The 23,353-nt window shown below is 42.5% G+C and overlaps 1 protein-coding gene across 8 annotated transcripts in view; it reads right to left on the minus strand.

The window, feature by feature from the left end:
- pcdh19 (protocadherin 19) overlaps positions 1-23,353 on the minus strand; it is a 53,825-nt gene that overhangs the window by 7,899 nt on the left and 22,573 nt on the right. For 4 of the 8 annotated variants that reach the window (XM_051419734.1, XM_051419736.1, XM_051419738.1 and 1 more), the window contains 2 exons: positions 16,805-16,864; positions 14,838-15,021 (listed from right to left, as the gene is read on the minus strand). In XM_051419734.1, coding sequence (XP_051275694.1) covers positions 14,838-15,021; positions 16,805-16,864 — 244 coding nt within the window. The remainder of the gene's footprint in view (positions 1-14,837; positions 15,022-16,804; positions 16,865-23,353) is intronic. The other 4 variants (XM_051419740.1, XM_051419739.1, XM_051419735.1 and 1 more) reach the window with 1 other exon arrangement.

Here is a 23,353-nt window from a genome sequence, read left to right on the forward strand (position 1 = left end):
GCTCCCCGCACAAGCCCATCCTTTATGCTTCTCCTCCTTCTGTCCTCCTCTTTCATCTCATCAGTACTGCTGTCTCACGTACATTGGTGTAATTAAATAAATCCTTCACCCAAAAATCTCTTCCTCTCATTTCTGCCTATCTGACCAGATTTCCTTCTACTCTCTCAGTCAAATATTAATTGTCGAGGAAATTAGACTCACTGGGCAGCCTTGTTAGTACTGTCATGCGGATAGTGAAGCCAGGGGTTCATGTGGCCCTGGTTCTATTTCTGAGCATTAGTACCAGTCAATTTATCAAGAACAAATTCACTCTCTAATCCATCCAGCAATGCAGAGTGTCTGACAGCTTGTCCCGTCCACCACGCCTGCCTCTGTCCTCCCAAAAGCTGCCACAAAATGACATGCAAACTTAGCTTTGAGCCAGTCTTATAGTACTTTATAAGCATGATGTCAATAATTTTTTTAAGAGCTAGCAACAGTTCAAGCCCAATTCTGCAAATGTTTGCTTCCACTGTCTGTGTTCCCTCCCTCACTGCTGGCCCATCCAGCCCAGCCTGTATATTCTGCAGCAGATCCTGGTATAAAGAATGAATTTCCAAACTGGTGTTGACAAACAATGCACTAGCTTCTAAATTGGTACAAACAGCATCTGTTTAACAGCTGTGTAACAGCAGCGGGAGAAAAAAAAGCAATCGCTATGCTGTTTTATAAATCACTATGTCATCGCAGAGCACTGTTTTGCTCAAATGCAGGACCACTAGCCAATGGACTGCTTGATGAAGTGGAAACGATGCGAGCTGGTTGTCATGATGACATACATGAGTGGGCTAGTTTCAATGCCCCGGCAACAAAAACTGTTTTACTGGGAGCATTCTCTCGCCTTATTGTGTTATTGTATTGCTCCTACCATCACTGCCTCCTAGAGGTGTCTCCGTAACAGTTTTAAAGGCTTAAGAAGCATCACCCTTGGCTTCCGTCATGACATATGTAACGCCTGGAGGGGCAGGATTTACAGTAGTGAGTTCTTCTTGTGTGAGCTGTAGGTTTTTAGACCATAATTCCTGCCCTGGTTTTCATACACAACATGAGCCACTGACTGTTTAATGCTGTTTAACATGCACTCTGTACTCAATCCAGGCAGAAGAGCACAGAGACCTAAGCCTAGTTGCATAAGGCTGAACTTGGCTAAACAAAAAAATAGAGAGGTTGCGGAGAGGTTCCCAAGATTGGCAACAGCACCAATACAGCACACTCATATGTCCACAAAATATCAGAGAACCAGTGGGAAGGTCAGTATCATATCTGCCTGAACAAAGTCCAACTGTTCAACCAATCCAGCAACATGCCGAGACTCAGTAGAGAAATAAGTGTTCTTCCTCTGGGTCCCTCACTGGACACTGAAATACAGGTCATCATCAAAAGTAACCACAGAGCAAACCGATTCTGTTCAAGTTTGACTGTTTGTGTCAAATCACTGTCCTTAGAGCAAACTACCTATTGTTGCCAGCAATGTTTTTGGTACCATTCTAGCCATAAGGAGTAGGACTACCATTTTTAAAAAGTTATTTTACAGATTTTGGGGATGTGGCTTTGAATTTGGATGTGTTTGCCGACTATAAAGAAATAAAGTACTTGGGCTAAAACACAGTTGTTCTAGGTACACTTTTATCAAAAATAACCAAATGTGTAAATAGGGTTGGACAATAAATCCATATTTCTTTTTTTTTTCTTCTTTTTTTTTTTTTAATAAATACAGCTAATAAATTGTGAAAGAACTTGTAATATGTCTGTGCTTTTCCTCTGCCACAAGATAATTATGCAAACCATATCACTGTCATTGGAACAAGAAATCAGCTTAATAACTCTGTGGTAGTAAATTAGACTACTTTTGTGGCCATATATAACATTACCAAGAAAAACTAATCAGGGATGTAATTCAGTGATGAATTTCATCAGAGAAAATTCATCTTCGTATTACAAGTATTTTAAAAGGGATAATTATTTTAAAATATGAAAGATACCGGATGAAAAAGAATCCAATTAAAGTCAAAATGAAACTGCAACTTGAGCTCACCTTACTCACATAATTTGATACATTTCCAGTTAAAAGTGGATATTATGGGGAAGAATCACGCAGGGAGGAATCATCCAAAACTGAGACAATTGTAATTTTATTTGATTGAACAGGCATTTTTTGTTAAATGATTTGCTTTGATGCTCCATTCCTGGTTGTTACCAATTTCCACATTACTGACACAAATTGTAAGTAAACTACCTGTACTGGTTGGTAGCCTGTCAGCCTGTTGAGTTCTTGACCCTCACAATGCTTTCCACTTTCCAAAAACAGATAATATATGACTCTTTCATAAGTATTTTGTTGCTTTCGCGGTTTGAAACAGCAAGACACAGACACTGTCCTTAATGACAAGGGTTAATAAATGTCACAAAGATTGTTATACATATATAAATACAATTATTCAAATGGATTACGTTACGCCTTGTATTCATTCCTGATCAAGGTAGAAGTGCAAGTATTGTGTGTTGTACTGTGTATGTGATGTACTCCACCATACTGAAACAGCAAATGTCACCCTTGTCAATTCTCAGCATCCAAATGGCCCTTCTAATGATGGGCTTCAAATTAACCTGTGTTCTGGTGCTCCAGGCCCACAGCGACAGTACAATGCACTCCCAAAACTCATCACAGCAGGCCGCTGGCATCCCAGTTGCAGACCTGCCCACTCCTCCATGCCAGCCAGCCAGCCAGACCGCCTGCCTGCCTCTGTCTGCTTGGCTCGTTTCCTCTACAATGCATCGGCAGAGGACATCTTTAAATACACTGGAACAAATGCAGCATTTCTGTGTTTAAGCTTGACCGAGCTAGCAAGCTAATTTGCTCCTAAACCCTTGAGTCTGGGAGAAGCAAGGGGGACAGAAACAGACTCTTAAATTACATCTGTGAATGGGGTTGGTGGGGGGAAAAGGAAAGCAACACGGGGAGCAGGGATGGAGAGGAGTAGTTGAGTTGGCTTAGGGATGGCAGTGGTACGGAGTATGATCAATGATGAAACTGTGAGGAATGGAGCTTTTCCTTCATAAACAAATTAAAGATGTTTCACCAACACCAATATTTCTATTTGTGAATCCAAAGTTTCATCCCTACTGTCAAAAATGCAACTATCAAGTGTGGGGAAGCAGATTTATGAATTGATGGTTTTGAAGAATCTATAACCCGTAAACACCCTGGAGTAAGAAACCATTATATTCTCACATTTGCCATTAAGAGACATTTCTCATTATTATTTTTTCCTTTCTCAAGTGCTATTTCTATTAGCCATCTGAAATAAACACAATACTTCAGCCTGTCAGTGTGTCCAGCTCCAAACAACTATGGACGGCACACCGGGCAGCATACCAATATCTTGGGATTTCTCTCTCTCTCTGTGAGTTTCAGCTTTGCCTCAAAAGAGTAGCCTTACATAATTAATATAATGAGGCTTCTCATTCAGTCATGTTCACTTTGTGTCAGCCAGGACTATGTGTTTTATATTCCATTTTATCTTGTCGCAGAAGCACCAGCATGGTCCCAGCTCTTTCTCATTTCATCCTCAGAAAAAGAAATTTCTACATGTCCCTTTTTTAAGAACCTCTGGAAGTAGGACACTGTAACATGGTGAGTGTGGTAAGATGTAGTGAGATGGGCAAGTTTAGCTCAAGGCAGCTCAAGGCAGAAACATACAGTAAGATTGGGTGGGCCACACTGGGACATCATGGTCTGAAAAGACAGTCCCCCTGTTTCCCATTGAACCAGATTGACAGTGTCACTCTGGCACGAGCAGCACATAAAGGAAATAAAGAAAACACAGCAAGGCGCTTGCTGCGTGGAGATGCATTAGATTTGCACCTAGCGGGCAGAGGAAAAGCAAGGGGGAGGCCTTTCTAACACGTTCTATTTCCCTGTCACAAAGGCCATTCTGTTTGGCATCTGGGAGGCATGCTGCTTCCCTCCCAGCTTCTCCATTATTCGCCCCAGCGAGGTCTGCACCAAGGTACCACTTAATATCAGACAGTCAGAACCAATGTCCGTAGCATTAGCCACCCACCAGCCAGTGCTATGCGATATAGAGGATTGTCAGTAGTGAGGTAGTCCATGAGAAGAGCTGCAGCTCGTATCTAAGACACACAGATTGAAATGGAGGTGGGAGACTGGTCTGAAGAAAAGAGAAGGAACTAATAGGCACATCTTTTCTGATTTGAGGAACATGACTATAGCATACATAAGGATGATGGCAGGGGTCTGACACAGTGGTAGTAATTGGATTTCTCAGGCCCTGTGCCCACTCATGATAACATGCTGAGTTGTGACATGAAAAGTCCTTATGTGTGGCAAGGGAGCAAGGTGCAGCAGAGTGGAAGTGACAGGTGTCAAAGATCCAATTCCCTCGCTCCTCTCGCTCCTTGAGTTCTTTTTCTCTGGAGACAGCGGAGGAACAACCTGCCCTGTGGTAAAGCCAAACACCAAGCTTGACATTCAGTTGCAAATCCAAGCTAGTTAAACCTATGTAGAGTGCAGCGGAGGAGGTGGTGGTGGAGGAGGACGAGGTGGAGGGAGGGTGGGGGGCTGGCAGCACTGTGGATATAAGAGGTCACAGCCTGATTGCTTGCTTTATTTATTTTCTGACGCTAATGTGAGCTGAATACAGAAGGAGCTCGGGATGTCTATACGATGTGCTGGAAAACAAAGAAAGGAGCCTGAGACGCCCACTGGATGCAGGTCTTACAGAGGAGTGTCTGGCCACAGTTCCCTCCCTGTACTCTGCATGCATTCTGGCCTCATCTTTAACGAGGACTGCATGAGAAGAGGCACATCATTAAAAAGAGCCGCTCTGAGACTTTGTCTGCCATTAAACTTAACAGCCGACCTCTCCCATTACCTTTTATCCCCCCCTTTAAAAAGGTGGGGGACAGCAGGGTTTGAAAAGCCACATTTGGCTGTCACGATGCATCCAATGAGTGAATTCTGTCCTTTAGTCAATTGTACATAACAAGGAACAACAATAAAGCCTGGAATTCGATGTATTCTTTTGCATACTATAACCATATTACTGTAAATAATAATACATAATAAAGCAGATTAACCTAACAGTTACTGTAATATTTACATAGTTCACACTGACCTGATTTTACATAATACACTAATGTAATATGATAATTTGTGTAGTGCCACGGAAGATGTATGGCTGCCTAAAGGAAACATCTTATTAGCAGCACAAAAACAGAGTGAATTATGTTTTTTTATGTTGAGGAATTAAGTTTAATTTGATTATCCACCACCGCCAGCCACGCCATACTGTAGAAACACCACTCCGCATCCTGTTCTGCTCTTGACCTTCATCACACATGAAAAGAGTGAAAACAGGCAGAAATCCGACTGCAGTGTGTGCATAAAACACAGTTATTCAGATTGATTAGGAAACTCAATGTGGTGTTCAGGTTATAAGATAAATGCTGCAGCAATATGTCTGTTTCCTGGTTAATTATATAATAATTATAAAAACGGATCAACAGAGAACAGAGGTTTAAAAGACTGGGAGGTTCTTGAAATGAAGACGTGTTGAAAGACAAAATCCAAGCAAGGTCTCACGGGGACTGGTGGCCAAGAAAAGGTCGGGGGAAGCTCCCTGCATGCACACACACCTCAGCAGGTCCCTCCTCTCTGTTACTGTGCCTTCACTCTCTCATCAATAGTTTATAACCTGGGTCACTAGCGAGCCACAGCGTGCCTCCCACTATTGAGACCTACTCAAAATGTGGAATTACTACATAGTGAGCTCATCCCTGCAAGGTCATCTTGGGGACAGCAAGGGAACACTGACACTAATTGGTGAATGAAAGATAGTAATGATAGAGGTGATTTGGATGACTTCTCTTTAACCTCTGTTTAACTTCTGCTGAGTACAAATCCAAAGAGCACATTCTGCCCATCCGATGTTTTACAGTGTGTGCAGGGGCCTGTGCGAGAGAAATCCTGCATTTCAACAGCTATAAAATGTTAGGGAATAAATTATTCTCACTGAATATACATGAGGAGAGCAGAATATGGAAATATTATAGCAGCATGCCTGAGGTAGTAACCTTTTGTTGCCACAACTGAGGAGGACGACATAACTTTACATATTCCCGCTACATATTCCATCTGAGTTATAATGTTGTCAGGAGAAACAAGGTGATGAGAACTAAGATAAAAACAAGGGTGGAGATGACAAAGGCATTGGGGGAGACACTGAAATGAAAGAAAACTAGAATGTAGGAAATCTCAGATGGATTAAAGAGGATGGAGGTAGAGTGTTTTTCACACAGAAAGGAAGTAATAGGGGTTAAAAAAAGAAATGCACATTGCTGCAGCACAGGAGACCCCAGCCCCCCCTCTCTCTCTTCCTCCCTTACCCCAGCTGCAGTGATAAATGTCTCTTTGTATTCTGGACAGAAAACTGCAGGCTACAATGTACTTGTCAGAAGACAGCTGATTTTCTCCTTAAACAGAGCATGGAGTATTTTCTTAATCTTTCCTTTCATAGAGAGAGAAGATAAAACAAATGCCTCGCGCCAAGACACATAATGCCCAGAAAATCTCTTCCCATTCACTACGTTTGTGTTGCGTGTAGCTACAAATGTGTTGCTGTGTGTACAATGTATGTGTCTGCAGCAGGTGTAGCTATAGCATGTGCCACTGCATTCTGTTTGTACTTTTCCTAAATTTTCCCAGCATCCTCTAATCCCCGCAGTACAGCAGTATGGTTCCACTATGAGGGCTCATAAATGGGAGTCAGTGCTACAGGTAATGGAGCTGATTATAGCTATCTGGGCTACGGGCCAGCTGCCAGGCTCTGCCCTGCCTGGAGGGAGCACAGGCCGCCTGGTGTCTGATATCCTGGGATCCCTGTAATACAAGCCTTGCTTTGGCAGTCGCTCTGTGACTATCCTGCCCACTTCCAGCCACACACTGAGGCTCCTTTGAGTTAGTCTATGTGTATAGTATGTCCTCATCAGGTTGTTTACTCCACATGGCATCGGCCTATAGTCATACCATTTCAGCAACAAGGCTGTGGTAAGTCATGCTTTTTTAAAGGTGTGTTAAGGACTCTTGAGAGGAACTAAAGCTGTAACCAGAGGATCGGGATCGGATCTGGAGTTATACTGTCTGCTATTATCTATCCTAGGGGCAGAGCGGTTCTCGTGGCCAACTTTACTGTTACGCACACAACTTGCATTCCTGACATGACAGAAAACAATGGGTAATCAGATCGGGACACATTCCCCTGGCAGTGCCATAGACATCTTTCTCTCAGCTGAGCAGCAGCTATTAGTTACTACGGCAATTAAGCTTCTTCATTTCTTGTAAAATGCAGAGAATTGGGATGTCTTGAGCAGTGCTGGGAATGAAGTGATAAAAAATACCATGTTAGTGTCATCAAATTAATATTCCCAGGAAGTGTTCAGTATATTTTGGCCCTGAGTTAAGTATAAGTCCTCCAAATGAAACAACAAAAGGTGGTTAAAGGAGTATCCACAATGCAATCATCACTTTAAATTGTATGAACCTTTATTGATTAATCAAACAACACAAGTCATAAGATAAATAAGTAGTTTGTCTGCGCAGTAGTTTTCTGAAGCATTTTCTGATCTGATGCCCCTATCAAGAGGAACCGTTACAAATCCGTATTGTGATAACAGCATGGTTAGGTTTAGGGAGAAATCAGCATTTGAATAATAATAAAATAAGTACCTAGTTACGATGGGTTATGGGTCTCTTTAACTGTGTAACTTCACAGTAAAATTTCAACAGACATGCAACACAGAGTGACAGCCTGCATCAGTATCTCTAAAGGAAAAATTATTTGCCTCGGCTTCACTGTCGATTTCATTGTCACGACATGAGACAGCTTCTGCACGTGCACTGTTTGTGGGTGGGAAAGACGTAAATAAAGAACACCATGGCAGAGGAGGTTTTGTTAACCTCTCATTATGTTGAATTTACATCTTATCTCACTAGATAACGTTATCACTGGAAAATGTAAATTCAGTTCAAATTAGAATCCATGGCAGCAAGCCCACAATCCAACTGGAGGTATGGGATCCTCATCCCATTAAAGACACAGTAATGGTGAGAATGGCTATACAGGCTCAGATACATTTGTGGACAAGTGGGCCGCAAGTATCGCTGGGACTTCTAGAGAACGACTATTAAGAAACGTAATGAGTAAAACAATCTAATTTAAGCTATCTCATTAAGATTACTTATCACAAGCATAAGTAACACATGTCCGTTAGGTGTGCGCGATCTAAGTAGAAATGGTGCTGCAGTTCCTCCAGCCATCCAGTCTTAACCCACAGTCTTATTACTTCTTTCTTTGCACTGCAGTGGAGAAGGGGTTGAGCCCATGCAGTGACCTCAAAGAATTAAAAACACAATGGTGCGGTTAGGAAAAATGGCTGCTGCTTCTGTTCCTCAGACAAACCTAGAATCAATGGGAGCCATAAGAGGCCAGTAGACCGGAGACAATGCTATAGCTCTGCTACTTGAATTTCACCCTGTTTCCCCCCACCTGTAGTATTTCTCACTTGTGCCTTGTCTTTATCTTTCTCCCTCTCTCTCTCGCTCTCTCTCTTTCCCCCTCTGTCTCTGATTAACCTTTAAAGACACACACTTGCAGCCACACACACTCCATATACTGTGTACACACACAGATTTAAAATTCAGGTACTCTCTCCTCCCTCTCTAATACACACTCGGCCCCCATCAACTTCAGCACATTACCTGTTCTTAATCTCCCTCCCTCTGTCTGGGATCATCCTGATCCCCCTGTTTTCCCATCTGCTGTCAATTGGGGCCCAGCTTGGCTAGGTGTTCAACAAACAACTGTGATTCACTTGGTTTCTGCGGAGATTATTAACACACCTAGCATGCCACAGCGTCATGAATAAGCAATGGAGATCCGGAGCCCTATTTTCTCTCTGTCTCTGTGTTTCCTCCCTCTCTCTCTCGCGCTCTCTCTCTCTCTCTCTCTCTCTCTCTCTCTCTCTATCTTGCCCTGCCGCGTTGTGAACTGAACGACAGGATTGTCTAGAAAATGAGCTGTCAGTGGAGGGCCCGCAATGAGATACATCAGGCTCATTGTGAGCCCTAGAAAATAATGAACTATTCCCATTTCTCTCTCTGATATGTTCAATACGCTATCCATGACAAGTGCAGAGAGATAAGCAGTCCCCTCTTGAGCTGATTAAATACACTGGGTATATTCAGGAGAGCTTTGGCAGAATGAGGGTTCAGGGGATGCCATTATAGTATTATAACACTACTATATGTTTTCAGGCTGGGTTGGAGAAGAAGACTGCATGCATTTTTTGTTTGTGTCTGTGCAGTTGAGGAAGAGCAGCCAGAGGCGATGCTTGTAAAAACTTAACAGAGAATCAAAACATGTCAACTTTGTTAAAGCCGTTCTCCACATCTTTTAACTTATTCCCTCTTGGAATTAAGTAAAGAACTATTTTGTTGGTTTGCTTATGCAAGTGCTGAAAACAAACTCTACGAAGAGGCCACAGCCTGTGTAAAACAATGTTTTTTAATTCAGAAGAGACATAAAAGTGGAGTAGATTGTGCAGAAACCGGCATGCTTTACACAGTGAGATATGTAAAAACAAGGAGAGAGAGAGGGAGAGAGAGAGAGAGAGAGAGAGAGAGAGAGAGAGAGAGAAGGAAAGAAAACATCCACATCTTCCCTTTATGTGATAGAGGTATCTCGTCTACTTTACCAGGTGCAGAATCAATACTGGTCAGCTCTGTTTTATTACATTAGGTGTAATTTCAGTAAGACAGAGCCAGAGAACTCACTGAGTCAGACAATGTCACTGAGCGACGTGAACACGATAAAAAAAGAAGAGCACAGATGGACACAACTTGAAACAACATTTTATTTCCTTATACTTCCTCAAGTCTCTTCATCTCAGAGGTAAAATCTGCATCTTGGTTGTTCATTACAGACTTCACCACACCTGCCTGCAAGCATCCTCTGGTGTGTTTGTGCGTGTTTGTGTGTGTGTGCACTCTATCTTCCTTAATGCTTGTATTGCACTGAGCTCTTTGTCACTGTCAGCCATTTTACCTCCACCATGGGTTACACATTAGATTAGGCAAATCCAAATCAAAATGGATGGTCCCAGTATAGAGTTTGTATGTTAATCTAATCACAAAATATCATAACGCAACACGTGTTGTTGCCAGCCCGCAACACAAGAAGAGTATTGATGCTTAATTCAATAAAGTGTTGTTTGAGAATCAGTCAAATCCTCGGGCACATTCACAGTCTCAGAGTCAGGGAATGAAAAAAATCACTCCTACCTGTCAGAGAGATTGTTTCCTCTTTTCCTCTTTTTTATTTCCCCTCGCTAAGACTGCTTACTAGACTCTCAGCTCATCTCTCCATCTCTGTCTCCCTCACACACAGACACACTCTCTCTCCCCCTCTCGTGTTGTCAGCACAGCCCTGTTCCTGTTGCCTTCCTGATTCTGACACCTGTCAGCGTTTTCGTTAGTAGATCAGAGAACTGCAAACTAGAAATGTTCCCGTGTTGAATTTAGGGCAAGTTTGCAGCAGAAACATGTGAGGTGCTTTTACTCTTTCTTTAATTCAACAGGGGGAAGGGAACTGCTTGACTGGCATAAAGTTGGGAGATGTGGGTTGGAGATGTTTGCACTCAGTGGATGGTAACAGCGGAGAAAGACAGGAAGACATATGGAGGGAAAGAGAGAGAGAGAAAAAGAAAGGTGGTGGGGGGAGCGGAAATCAATTAGGAACACTGAAACCCTGCGGATCTGCTGAAGGAAGAAGGGAATATGGAAAAGACTGCGGCCCACGGAGGGGGCTTCCATTCCTGGGCTCCAGCTTCAGGCACACACCCACAGGGAGCTAACAGATAGATGAGAGATATTCTCCAGAGGTGGAGGCCAAGGAATATGTCAGAAATAAAGGAGGCCTGTTCCCTGCTCCGTCTAATTGAGCAGTCTTGGATCCCTTTGAGTCTAATAAGCCAAGAGGAAGAGCCTTTTTTTGAAGAAGAAGAGCACTTACATATTGACCTGGTAATAATTCCAAAACCAAGACCAGAAACCTCTAAACTCACAAATCGGACATTGTAAAAGGACATCATGCTCTCCCGTTCCCTCCTGCAGAGATAACTCGAGCGATTTAACAATACACGAATCTTAATCCTTAAAAACCATGGCTCATCCATATCCGGGGGGAATTAAAGTGTGAGCTATGACAATCAAAGGGAGTCGGAAAAAAATAGATTTAGCTCTCTTTGTCACCAGCCCCCTCGGAGTCTGTTCCCTTGCTTCTCCCTTGACACTAATGGTTCTACAGAGCCAAAACTAGCATGTCGCACATTTCAACCAAATCCCCCCTAACTTCACAGACATGCCTATAAAGATAAAGAGGAATTCATTTTATACTGTATAGCTTCTTCTCAATTTTTACTTACAGCGATATCATCCCGTTTTATTCTATTGGCAGATATGAGGGAGCCATTACATGTTAAAGATAGCCCTTCCTTTATAGATTTTAAGAGATTTAATGTAATTTGTTCACCAGATACTTCCCTAATCTAATCCACTGGGTGAGGATATTTCAGGTCAGGTTTTTAAAAAGAGCACACACGCCTCTTTAGATTCTTGGCAGGGATTCAACAAAGAGGCATTCGCTCAGATTTAAGTCTAAAATCTCTTCACAAGCACTTCGCTTAAAGTTACCTTGGTAGTGGCTGGTGCCGGAATAATGAATAGCAGTTGTTGAAACCACAAAAGAAAAGAGGCATAACTGTGGTGGACAAAAGCCAAATATCAAACTCCTAAATTGATACAGAGAAGGAAAAATTCCCACTGTGATTCAGAGCTGGGTTAGTTAGCAGCTGAATCTCGTCACACAAATGGATTCCCACATGAAAGCCCACTAGATGAGGGGGATGCAGGGTCTTTGTGTAAAGGTAATGGCTGTCTCCTGGGCAAACAACACCTTTACATGGCACTGGGAATGGTAAACATTTGCACTGTACAAAGCCTGAGAGTTTAACCCCCCCCTTCCAGCTTCCTTTTGTTCTCAGTGCTTATCAACACAAGAAAACAGAACAAGAAAAAAAACAAGGCTCTTCTATCCTCGGCTTGTGTGTGCTGTCCTATGGCAATTGCAGTCTCTCAACTTGTTTTCTGCTTTAGCTGGCAGGAGATGCAACAGAGTTACTCCCAGATGACATCTTAGCAGCAGGGTGTTTAGTGAACATGCCTATTTGTTTTCTGACAATTCCCTCTATTCACTCAATAGAACTAGCAGATAGTGTCCATTTTTGTCAATTAAGACAGATGAGCTCAAAGTAAAACCACATCATCACATGACTGTAACCACTGCCGATCTCAGATTATACAAACAAACCCCAACTGTTCTATTTCTGCCTTTGCACTCAAGTCAGTTTGCGCAGAGGAACACGGAGCAGGGAAAAGAGGAAGCTCTCCTGAGGAGCCACACACAGACACACACACACACACAAAATTTGACTGTATAAAGTCCCTATACAACAGCAGAGACATATTCAACTGTGTGTCATGCTGAATCTGCCCATCTCTGTCAGCCCACCATGGCCTTTAACTATGTAATTAGACCGTTGAGATGGTAATAGAGGGACGATTTCATTTGCAATGTCATTACATTTCTGCACGTGTAAGGATCTTTGGTCAATTCATTTAATAATTATGAACAGCCTCTCATTACTCTCTGGTGTGACCACTGCTGCTGACTGACTCTCAAAACAAAGGGAGGAAAGATTCCAGTGGAGCCATTTTGTTAAGTCCCTGCTGAGGAAAATTGCAGGCCAAAAGTGAGTTCATAGCTGACTACAATAAAAAAAAAGAAAAGAAAAGCCAATAACAAACCATCTAATTGTAATTCCAAACAGATACTTTGTTATCATCTATTCGTTCTGGTCAGAAGAATGGACAGCACTGTGAAATAGCCTCTTGTTCTATTTACCAGCAATGTGTTGCAGCATTACACATTCAGGAGGCATGCATCCATTTTGCTGAAACAGATACAATCACTGGCGGTGTTAATGAAAAAAGAACTGCCTCGGAGAGCTTTCCCCACTTGTAATATTCTTCATGTACATCATTTCTAATTGTCTCCGATAATGAGATCCCACTACTTGAAGACCTGTCAGCATGCATTTTTAAGGCACAGGGAGCTTTGCGGGTTGTGAAGTAATTTCAGCTGGCAACCAATTGTCAGCAAATTCACTTGTCATTGTTCATTACCCGTGCAAGTTGATTCTAATGGTCAACATACACCCTGACCCTCTATACGTCTATCTGTATTTCTAATGGGCGACCGGCAATGTAGGCAGCTCCATTTGTATGACTCTAGTCTAGATTATAGAGTGTAGGTTGTCTAATGTTATTATTACCCAGTCAAACAACATCAGCAGCCAAATTGCTCCATGTAAAGCGTCTGGTTGGTTAAACATGCCAGGGACCAGGCAAGGAAAGAGCCTACACATGTCTGTTACTGCTTCTTCAACCACACCCACACACTTCACAGTCCACTGATTAAAAAAAAAATAGATAGATAAATAATTAAATAAAATATCACATAATCTTCACTCCTTTATGCATTTTTATAAAGTATGATTCCTTTTTGTTATCTCTTGCTCATTAAAATTTCTCCCCTATATGAGCTGAGGAGGAAGAAAGTAGAGTTGTGAGGCAAGTAGACAGCCTTACTAGGGCAGTGTTAGTAAAAAGGAACCAAAATTATGTCGACGTTAGCTGAGGGAAGAGAAACTAAATTTGGCACACAAGTTCCCAAATTGGAGCACAGTGCAAATGTAAAGTTCAGATACTGAACGAGTGAGATCTGTGAGAGCTGTCCTCAAGAGTGTGCTTTTAAAATAAAATGTCCGGCATTTCCTCCTCACTCAGACTAAAATTGCGTATGTGAGTCATCCTAAAATGTCTGCAATTTTCACACACACACGCTGACTCCTGTGCTCTGCTGAGCTGTTGCACCTGTGCATGTGGTGTTTCCTTTGAGCTCAGTAAATACCCTCAGGTGCATATAGTAACATCCTGGCATGCTCCAGACAGCGTTATCCTGCTTTCTCCACTCTCTCTCCCTCTTGCTGACCCACTCTCTTCCTCAGTCTGACTGGCAGTAGTTAAGAACGAACATGACCCTTACACTGACTTCTGCCAACCAAGTGGATGTCTTTTTAAACGGTGAGTCAGAAATGAAACATCAACATTAATTCCCTGCTAAATGATCCCGCTGAATAATGGATGAGGGCACGTGGAGATATGTAGATTTCCACCTTCTACCTTTGTGAGCCCTAATTGCTGCCATTCAAGCACATCTGAAGTCGGCCCCACTTCAGGAGCAGACATGGCTACTATCAGTCAATAATGTTGCCTAAGCCTGTATCAAAGGGTAGCCTTAGCTGTCAGAGATCCCTCACATTAGCTGCTCTAGCAGGACATCAAAGACAAAAAAACTGTGATGTTATTCATACTTGCACATCTGAAGCCTGCAATGGGCATAATGCACCTTAAAAGATGCTCCAGGGGCATAAAAACAGACTTGGGCGCGGACACAAATACACATTGGTCTTATCTTGAAACTGGCAAAGCACACTCCAAAGGATGCTGAAGTCCTTTAAACACACATACTGCAGCACACACACACACAGACACACACACACACACACACACACTTGTGTACAAGCAGAGGTTTTCTTACCTTGGTCTGGCAGCTGGCAAACATTGGGGGGGACAGTCATGTTCAGCACATCATTGACAGCCGTGTCAACATAGTGTCCTCTCTGGACATCATGTTCACTGTCGGTCTGGTCGCTCTCCTCGTGGCCGCTGTCCTTCAGACTGTTCCCCTCCAGGTCCTTGAATGTCGATGTGCTACATGGGGGCCAGGAGGGAGGAGAGGGAAATGTTGATTAACTGTCACATCTCCTTCTCTCACATGCTCTCCTTCGTCCCGGTGTCTCTGATGGTTTGTGATGAGCTGTCCGTCTTTCTCTCTTTGTCCCCTCTTTTATGTCCTTTCGGTAAGTTCTTTGCCCTTTTACGTAGTCTATTTCCAAGAATTCAAAACAGATGAATAGTTCTAATATTATTTTGTTTTTCAATTTTAAGTCTTTGTTAAAAACGTCGCAATTGCAAAGAAAAAATACTTACTTCAGCTTCTAGCTTGTAGTAACCATGAAATAAGGAGGAAGTTTAAATCTGTTGAGAGCCTTTTTGGATTAAGTGGACATTTTTAAACGAATGGCGGCTATGGGGTATTTTAGACAGAGACATTTTGGATGGATGCACTGACTTCAAGGACATCGCATCGAACAAACAGGAGGCACTCACTCACTACAATCAAACAAATACTGCAGTAATCAGGAATTCCTGGAAGGAAGATGGATGCGGGAAACGCTGGAAGCATACAAACTGAGCATCTGTCTTGTTTGGGGCTCACAGTCAATAAAGAGGGTGGGGTGGGGGGGGCACAATCAACAGCTGCACAGTAACAGCGTGATTTCCCTTCATTTGATTTCCATCCCACTGGAACAAATTCTGCTTTACAAACAACACTAAATAGGGGTGAATATATGAACATGTGTTCTCGCAGGAGAGGACAAAAATATATATGAATGAGTTCATATAGGTGTGAGAAAGAGATTGGAAAGGAGAGAAAACAATAGATAGAGGAGAAAATGAGAGTAAACAAATGTGTTCAAACAAAGAGAAAGGTAGAAGAAGTGAAGGACAGTACAAGGTAGCTGCATTCCCCCAGCCCAAGCCTCACATTCTCCAGCCTGGGAGAGAGGACTGCAGGTAATGCTGGCTCTCTGATGTTATCACTGTAATTGCACCTGTCCCAGACCATAGGCTCACTGGCTCCTGAGGGGATTTCTTTGTAGTGTGCTGCAGAGGCCCACACTTGAATGCTCTTTGTTTACATTAATACAGGGAATCTTTTGGGAGGGAAATTGCCATAATGGCTTTTCAAAAGGCCAGGATGGCCTCAAACAAAAGAAAGGCTGGAATGTACCATAGCTGCAGGTAAAAAGGGAGAATTGTAGTTTTCGAAGTGAGCCTGGTTACAAAAAACCTCAATGGCTGGAGGGATTTATTATATGACCCACATCCAAACTCCTAACCCTCTAGCTAATATCCTGGTACAAGTGGACTGAAATACAAAGCACAGTGAAAACATTTGTTCTTCACTTCTTCACCCAAGAAAAAAAAAAGGACACAAATATTGACTATTCATGAAACTGCTGTCTTGAAAAACAGTAGATGGAGAAATTTCTTGAATATCATTTAATCATTGAGTAGCTGTTTTTTATGCTGTAACCTGATGCAATTCAAACCACATGCGTTGCTAATGAACCGAATTACAGAATAGTAATGAGGTTATCTGTAAATATGAAAATCATTACTTTCTGATTCCGCTGCTCTGTGTGATCTAATAATCTGAAAGTATGAGTTTGTGGCTCATTTCAACAAGTGTCTACTAAACGCATTATGGAGTAATTCTATTTATCCCAAAATCTTATCCTCCCATTGCAATTATACTGAATGAAAAACATGCAGGAACACTTGCAAACTGCTGCAACGGTAGCTGTGCACTCATTAGATAAAACAATTACAGATAACAATGGTAACGAGGTGCTGGTAACAATTCCTAATCAAGACATACCTTTTAATGAGGTGGGCTCTGCTGTTCACGTAACTGGAGTCAATGGAATAATTCTCCGTCTGTAACAGAGCAATGCAGGGGGTGGGGGGTGGTGGGGGTGGGGGTTGTGTTTGAGAGATGATGGGGGGGCAACAGAGAGAGGTACTTTTAATAATGGAAGCAACCAAAATAATGTTACCAGTAATTGGCTTTCAGTAGAAATGTTATTTTACACAAAGGCCCCGGTGAGCAGCCTCGGCTTTCAAAGGGCTGAATCCTATTCTCTTTCAAAGCACACACACAGAGAAGCTGACTGGGAGTTGAGAGCTGAGGAGAGTGCTGCAGTGAGCGCAGCCTCTCTTCTCCTCTTCACCCTCCCCGCTCTCGATCCCTTGCTCCCTCCCCTTCACTGCCGGTCAGCCCACTGTCTTTAAAATGGAGTCATTAGGGCGGACAGACTATCATGCAGACAGAGGGAGAAGAAAAGTTTCCCTTTTTTCTTCTCTGAACTCTTCACTTTTACCATGTTTGAGAAGACATTAATGTAGGAATATTAAATAAATAACTGCAAAAGAAGTAGATGAAATTAAGAGTGTACCAAGGGAATCTTAACTCTGCAATTGCAGATGAAAAGGCGTTCAGAATATGCATACGATAGATCTCTGACCCACATTAGAGAACACAGTTCAAAGGCATCCTACATTCTTTTTTTTTTCAACATTTATTTAGCAAGGAGAATGTCTGACGAGTAAGAGCACATGGACAGAGGAGTTAGTGTACACTGAGCAGGTAGCCCCTCCTGTGTCTGCCAAGCATCTACTCACACTAGGTAAGATGTCAGAGGGCCAAAGGGTATCAAAGCCTCTCAGAGGACTTTCTCAGTCCTGCGAAAAGCCAGGATACGACCCTTTCGACAAAGTTTGATAAGATGCAGGTGTTTTCTGCAGAAAGAAAGCAGAGCCTTCACTTAAAATTCCACAAGCGCAGATACTGTATCCTGATAAAAGCTGCGAGTCAATGGCTGACTTCCGAGGGAAGTCTACAGTACCCATATCAAAGCCCTGTTGAAAAAAAAAGTCACCCCTATGATAAGAGAGGTTAATGCAGGCACTGGAGCACAATTGCTGATTATCAAGTGAACTACATGTTTGATGCAGGCCTGCTGGTGAGGTAGCAGCCGCCCTGCGCAGCTGTCATACATGGTGACCAAACAGATTTGGATCAACTGTGCAAACACTCCTCTTATTAGATGTTAATGGAGTTGAACCTTTTGAACTTTTTCCAGTGTTGCTGTGGAAGTGAAACCACGTTGCCGCGCAGTGAGGACGGCAAGAGCGGAGGAAATGTCAAACATTATAGTCCCAGTCTTCTTGGATCACTTTTGAAATAAATAAATACGGGAATTTAAAAAAAGTGATGCTGGCAGATCACAGCAGCCAATGTGTGGTGTTTACCTCTGGCAAATAGCTCCAATGACCTGTTTGCAGTCTATGAAAAATGCAGGAGCTTGTTAATGCTAACAAATACATGTCCTTGTTTGTTTAGATTCCTGGTATTGATGCCTTGTTCTCATGCCTTCAAAGACAACATATATGCTGAGCAGCATTATTATCAGACTGATGCGGACGCTGGTCTTGTGTCTTTGGTTCTTGTAAACTTTAAGGAACTTCTAGTTATCTTTCAATATCCTCAAAAGAGCATAGGTCTACCTTCAATCATTAGGGGATAAGCTGTTGTTTGCCATCCCACCTCCTGTACTGACTCTGTAATGAAAAGCAACAATGCAAGGGCAGGCCTCTGATTGGGATTGGCTCATTTATGATGCAGTGTGTTTGTGTTGAAGGTTAGCACCATTCCATCTCCTTTTTACCATTTACCCCTAATTAAACTTTAACTCATTACTATAGAGAAGATAATTCATAAAAAGGAATTTAATTAACATTTTATTATTAGCCCTTAATTTGGAGCACACTATGTTTGTTCTCTTGTATTACCCCTGACTCCTTTTGTTCCTGTTCAGCTTGCCTCCATTAAATATCAAAGGTAACAGTGACAACAAACTCTAACTCTGATGAATCATTAATTGAAGATTACCACATATTTTTTAATTAATTTATAAATCATGCCACATTTTACAAACGTATATGTGTTACTATCTTTTCCTTAAAATAAGGTATGGTTATTATAGATCAATAATGTTTCTATGTTACAGTAAACATACTGTATATGCATATGTTTTGAGTTCCACCTGCACTCCACTTTGGTCCCAGTGAACACAAATTAAACTGCCTCATCCTCTACAGTGGCTGCGCATCCAGTGAGAGACTAATGAAAATGCAAGGCATGAGTAACAAGGGGAAAACTTCATTTAAAAGACAAGATAGAAAATTTCTTGTGAATGTCACTCTGGCTGCAGCCTGTAATTGGTTTGGATGGCAGGTTCTGTGTGAGCACGGCCTGAGGAGGAAGGAGCAGTATGCCCCTTCTCTCAAGGTGTTCCAGTCCAGAAATGGAACTGTACTTTCCATAATGCAATTCTCTATCAGGGTTTTTACATGGAGCGCTTTTTAGGAGGTACAACCAAAGCACACTCTATTCAACCATTCAGTGTTTTTGCTCATCTTCAACACAGCAGCTGCTCATTAATCAGGGGATTCAGTGGAGATAACCACATTTCCTCTATTCATCAAATTGTCAGTGGAAATAAACAAACACCCAACATGTGAGGGCATAACCTTGGGCATTGATGAGTCACTCAAAATGCCTATTCTGAGGTAGAATCGGATGCATTAGCCCAGGCTTCCTGTAAAGAAATGTAATGTCTGCCCCCACATTTCTGAACGACCTCAAATTGGAGGACAATAGATCTTGCTGGGAGGTCAAGTTTCAGGCAAGAGGATGAGGACTGCTTAACTACAGCGAGGACGCCACAAATGGCTCCTTAATCAGGTTGGACAATGTGTTGTTGTGATCTGAGCGGCCCCAGTTTGGCGGCCAGAGCCACTCTATCCCCGTAATTATTGTTCCGTTTCATCTGGAGGACTGGAGGGAGGAATGTAGTCCCCGATGTCGCTGGGTGACTGATAGGTAGTGTCAGGATGAGTGGGGAGGGAAGTGGAAAGAGAGTGGAGAGAGAGAGAGAGGGTGAAGATGGGAGGAAATGGGTGAGACTTGACCTGCGGGAGGCTTGCCGTCCAGCTGCTGCAGCCCAGTAGCTTTCCCCTTTTCACCCTTTGCTTCTTTCTCTCCAGTAAAACCTGAGGCACAGGGACGATGGGCTTGCTTCTCTGCCACAGAGAGGAAAAGCAATCTCCTCGCCTAGTTGCTGCCGTAAGATTTGATTTGCCTTCCTCCCAGCGTGACAATTGGTTCTGTAGTCTGGATGCAAGTGTATTCATTGTGTGGGGGCATGGGGAGCACCAGAGAGAAGAGGAGGGGTGAGGGAGTGAAGACGCCAGTTGTTACACCAGTAAACACCCGACAAGTTCAGCAGATGTCACAGAGATAGGGGAGAAAAAGAGAGAAAAAAATGTCACACAGCTGCCCTACTGTATGTATTATCGAGGCTGATAGCACAGTATAACATTTAAACAGGGAATCAAGCTAGAAGAATATGGACAGATGCAGCCACATGCATTAATAACATTTTATTTTTAAAAATGGGATGCATGAGATGACGCTATCAGCAAATTGTTTTTTACTCAGGAATTTCCTTTATAGACATAGTTTTCTTTTTCTGGACTAACATGGAACCAGAATATTGCAATTTTGATTAGCAATCTTTGCCAGGCTGTATCTTTGTCTGGAATAATTACCATTTACTAAATTACAGAATTAAACCTTGCTCAACACAGACGCATTTGTTCAATCTTTTAACATTTGAGATAAACTGTATCTATTAAATGTGACTTAAACTGTTTAAAAATAGAAGGTATTTAAGCAGGGCGGGGTGGGTTGTACAAAAAAAGGAAGAAAAATTGATTACAGAAGGGAGTGTTTCATGTCTGTCATGGATGCAACTCTTTAATGTCATCAATTTAGCTGACAAAAAACATCCAGCCACGCTTGTTGTGGACACAAAATGCCACACTAAAATGCAGTTTTAAAATACAGAGCAACAGACTAGACAGAATCAATTAAAACTGTCAGATCGAATTTTGCTGCTTCATTCTGCGTTTGAGAAGTCTGAGGTTGTGCCTCAGTCTTCATTTATTGTTGCTGCAGCACGCTCACGGACTCCCCTTGGTCCCGGAAGGAAATGTTACACATAATGTGCCTTGTTATTGATATCCCATTGCTAAAGGAAGAGATGAGGAGAAAGAGATCCAGGGGGCAAGCCAGCTGCAATTAGAAAATAAAAAGGCTTCATTATCCAGCTAGGTTCGGTTTGTGGTAATGTTAAAAGTGGGTAAAAAAAAATATTAAGAGCTAGAAGGAAATTGGAGCGAAAACTTTGCCGGATGAAGGATGGTCAGTGTCTCAAACTGCCTGTTTACAGATGCATGTATTCCCCTCGTGTAATTTTGCAGTGCGGATGCAGACGAGTGTGTGTGTCTGCGGGTGACTTTCTCATCCTATACACTGTGACTATGAAAAGAAATGCTTCACTTTGAGCCTCTTGCACATTCACATTCTTGCACACACAGACTCTCTCTCTTTCCGCTTCCCTCCAAAAGCACTGCTCTGACAATCCCTGACTTGCAGGGTTGAGCTGGCGCACGACCACCATGCCTCTGGGTGCAGCACCTCAAAGCAGCTCACATTCAGTCTGTGTGACACCCATGACGAAGACACATACCACCAAGGCACCTGCACTGGGTGGGTTTATATTTTGTTTAACATGTGAGTTTCAGACCCTGTGTTGCTGTAACCCCCCACCCCCCTTCTGCCCTCTACCCCGAAGACCATCATCACCACCATCTTTCTGATTATAGAATTTCCCATAGATCCTCTGCCATCTGCTAGATTATAGATTTCCCTCTTCCTTTATAGAGGGCAGGGCCCCTGAGGGAGGATCAGTGGTAAAAAGGGTGAAAGAGTGCCTGAGGCACAACCATGGTTGTGGATGAGATTACATTTTCTATTTCTGCCTGCTAAAGGGGGGCTGCTGTGATGAATACAGAGAGTTGTTACCATTTAATATCAACTGGCTCCCCTGCAAACTCAAATTATACACAATCAATTGTGACAGAAGGGTACATGTGTGACAAATAACCTGCCACATTCTCTGCATCATTTCACTTCATCACCCATCAATTCACCCCAAACCCAGTGGCCCATTTGGGAATCAATCATGTTATGAAAGTGAGTGATTCTGTGGAGAAAAGGTTTCTAAAAGCTTCCTGGCTGCGCTGTAGCTTGTAAATTCCCACAGTCATTGTGACGCGATAAAAAAGAAAAAAAAGGAAAAGTGAATTAAATGCCTTCATGAGGTCACTTGTGTCCTTGACCACATGTGTTTTGTGTTGAGTATTGTTTGAGCAAACTAAATGACAGCTTTTCTGAAACACAATGAAACAGATACGTAAACACAACACCACTTCCTGCTAGCATTTCCTCCTCATTTTTGTTGTCTTTCCGTGTGAAACTGAACAAATATTTGCTCATTCTGAGCAAAACAATCACCCCAGTGCCCTAGTAAAGTGAGGAAAAAGGCCAAAGTACCACAACTATTGCTTGTTCCACCTGTGTCTCACCCCCACATAGGAAACTGCAGATAGTGCGGCTGTCTTTTATTCTGAAACACAGACAATAGTCCAGACCAGTCTCCATGTCACTCAGGCCTACAGGCTCCACACAAGTCCAGTTAGTAGAGATGTGATTAATTATACATACATTGATAGAAACAACATTCATTATTCATGAGCTTCTCAACGTCAAAGCTATTTCCCTCCCATTCAGCATGATGAAAAGATTTTAAATAATAGGCCCCCTATGCAGACGTCTGCATTCCAGCGGAGTCGGCTGACGCTAAAGAGGCTTAAGTCAGAGCTGTTGTCTTACCAGGGAATCACTGCCCTGAACCAACATGTTTCAAACTGTTGGTGGCTGTGTGGGTTCCGGGGTCGGTGTTTTTGTTATGTCTTTGTCTTAAGAGACAAGGCTGGTGCTTTTAAGCCTTTCAGATGGAGTAATAGTATCCACTTGGAATGAATAGGGGTCTACGAGGCACAGAAGGCTAGATATGGAGTTTTTTTTTTTTAACACCTGTTTAGGTCTGCATGCGTTTTCAGTCTTATTCCATCTCAAAGTCTGAAAGAAAACCTGAGCATCTCTATAAGATTACGATTCATGGTTTTACATAGTAAAACAGGGAGGTGGGGTGGAGGGGGTTACTTGACTATCTTTTTTTATGGCGCTTTTTCCTAAAAGAAATCGGCTTACTTTTCTTAAAGCCCGTGGAGCCTAATCAAACTTAAATGGCAGGAACTTCCCCTTTAGGCAAGTCTTGAGGGATTTTCTTTAATTTCGATGTCAGACTGAAAAGTTTTCACACTCCTCTCATCCAAAAATCCATTAATGTGTGTATGGCGCCACACGAGAGAGGTAGGTGGTGATTTTTTTTAAAA

The sequence above is a fragment of the Dicentrarchus labrax genome, unplaced genomic scaffold (assembly GCF_905237075.1).
Source record: "Dicentrarchus labrax unplaced genomic scaffold, dlabrax2021, whole genome shotgun sequence".
NCBI classification, from domain to species: domain Eukaryota; kingdom Metazoa; phylum Chordata; class Actinopteri; family Moronidae; genus Dicentrarchus; species Dicentrarchus labrax.